Source organism: Cryptotermes secundus, unplaced genomic scaffold, assembly GCF_002891405.2.
Source record: "Cryptotermes secundus unplaced genomic scaffold, Csec_1.0 scaffold961, whole genome shotgun sequence".
NCBI classification, from domain to species: domain Eukaryota; kingdom Metazoa; phylum Arthropoda; class Insecta; order Blattodea; family Kalotermitidae; genus Cryptotermes; species Cryptotermes secundus.
Genome location: NW_019743658.1, coordinates 65,830 through 67,415, shown reverse-complemented (window position 1 = coordinate 67,415; position 1,586 = coordinate 65,830). Strand labels below are relative to the sequence as shown.

At 38.7% G+C, this 1,586-nt stretch overlaps 1 protein-coding gene across 1 annotated transcript; it reads left to right on the top strand.

The window, feature by feature from the left end:
* Positions 1 to 896: 896 nt before the first annotated feature.
* LOC111874232 (E3 ubiquitin-protein ligase SIAH1A-like) lies at positions 897 to 1,385 on the top strand (the record flags this gene model as incomplete). The annotated part of the gene is made up of 1 exon (XM_023869548.1): positions 897 to 1,385. A coding segment is annotated over one exon (489 nt), but the record flags the coding sequence as incomplete, so codon positions are not given.
* Positions 1,386 to 1,586: the final 201 nt, after the last annotated feature.

The window sequence follows — 1,586 nt, the reverse complement described above, 5'->3', positions numbered from 1 at the left end:
AAGCCCTCCAAGAAAGAATGGGATGTATATTCCTTATAGTAAGACGGAGTACAATAGGAGAATACCCGTTACACTTGCCTCCCTCCTGCCTCGACTGGGAAAGGCCGGCTTGCCAGGTCATAAATGCTGCATTTCATAAATTTTCGCCTTTGTAACTGCAAGTACAGTCCAGTCAAAAATATGGTTTTTAATACGAACTTCATGTACTTGAACTCTATTCCACATTGAAGCAACAGTCCAGCCTGAAATTTATTTTGTAATTCTAAACATTATGGAGCCGAAATTTTACATTATATCAAAGAATTGTTTCTAAAATGACAAAAATATGACCTTATTTCAAAATTATTCCAAAATATGCTGTAAAACCAATAAAACTCTAAAATATGCATTTATATGCACAATAAAAACGACATAATTTCAATAAGAATGACTGGAAACATGCATAATTACATTTAAAAATAGGAATAAACCCTAGGAAAGAAATATGACATGTCATAGAAATCCGGGCCCTACTAATAACATTTAAATATCCTAGTTCTGAAGTTCCACATCTTTGATGTGTAGAAAGCTAAATGAATATGAAATGGGGATAAGTAAAAATACTAATAAAATTCTGATATGGGATTATAAGAAACTTTCTTCTATAAAATTTTAATGTAAATATGAATATTTTGTAATGTATGTTACATGCTTTGGCCACCATTTTAGGTTGCTGCTTGAGAAACTAGTGAAGTGGGACGGATATCAACAGTTTTTTGCTATAGTACAACTGATTGCATCAAGGAAATAGGCTGAAAAATATGCAGATAGGTTAGAACTGAGAGTCCAAAGAAGACATTTGTCATTGGAATTAAGACCAAGATCCATCCATGAATCAATTTCCATAATAATCATGAACTCTGACTGGCTGTGCAGTAGCCCTTCTATACACTGAGGGGAGGGAACATGAAGAAACGTGTGAATTCTGGCCATACTCCTGTCCGTGCCTGGGGCCCTATCTGTATTGCACGTGGCAAGGTTCCCTTGAACAGGTAATGCGTCACCTTATGGTGTGTCATAATTCAATCGAATCTCTTCAAGGAGAGGATGATGTATTCTCAGCAACAGACATCAATAAGCCAGTATCAAGGACCTGGGTCAAGATGCAGACATGCTTTGGCCACCATTTTAGGTTGCTACTTGAGAAACGAGTGAAGTGGGACGGATGTCAACAGTTCTTTGCTATAGTACAACTGATTGGATCAAGGAAACAGGTTGAAAAATTTGCATATAGGTTAGAACTGAAAGTGCAAAGAAGACATTTGACATGGGAATCAACACCAAGATCCATCCACGAACCAGTCTTCGTAATAATCATGAACTCTGACTGTATGGGTGTGCAGTAGCCCTTCTAGACATTGAGAGGAAGGAACATGAAGACGCATGTGAATTCCGGCCATACTCCTGTCCGTGCCGGGGTGCCTCTTGCAAGTGGCAAGGTTCACTTGAGCAGGTGGTGCCTCACCTTATGATGTGTCATAATTCAATCGAAACTCTTCAAGGAGAGCATATTGTAGCCGTCCACCGACGTACAGCTGCCACGACTG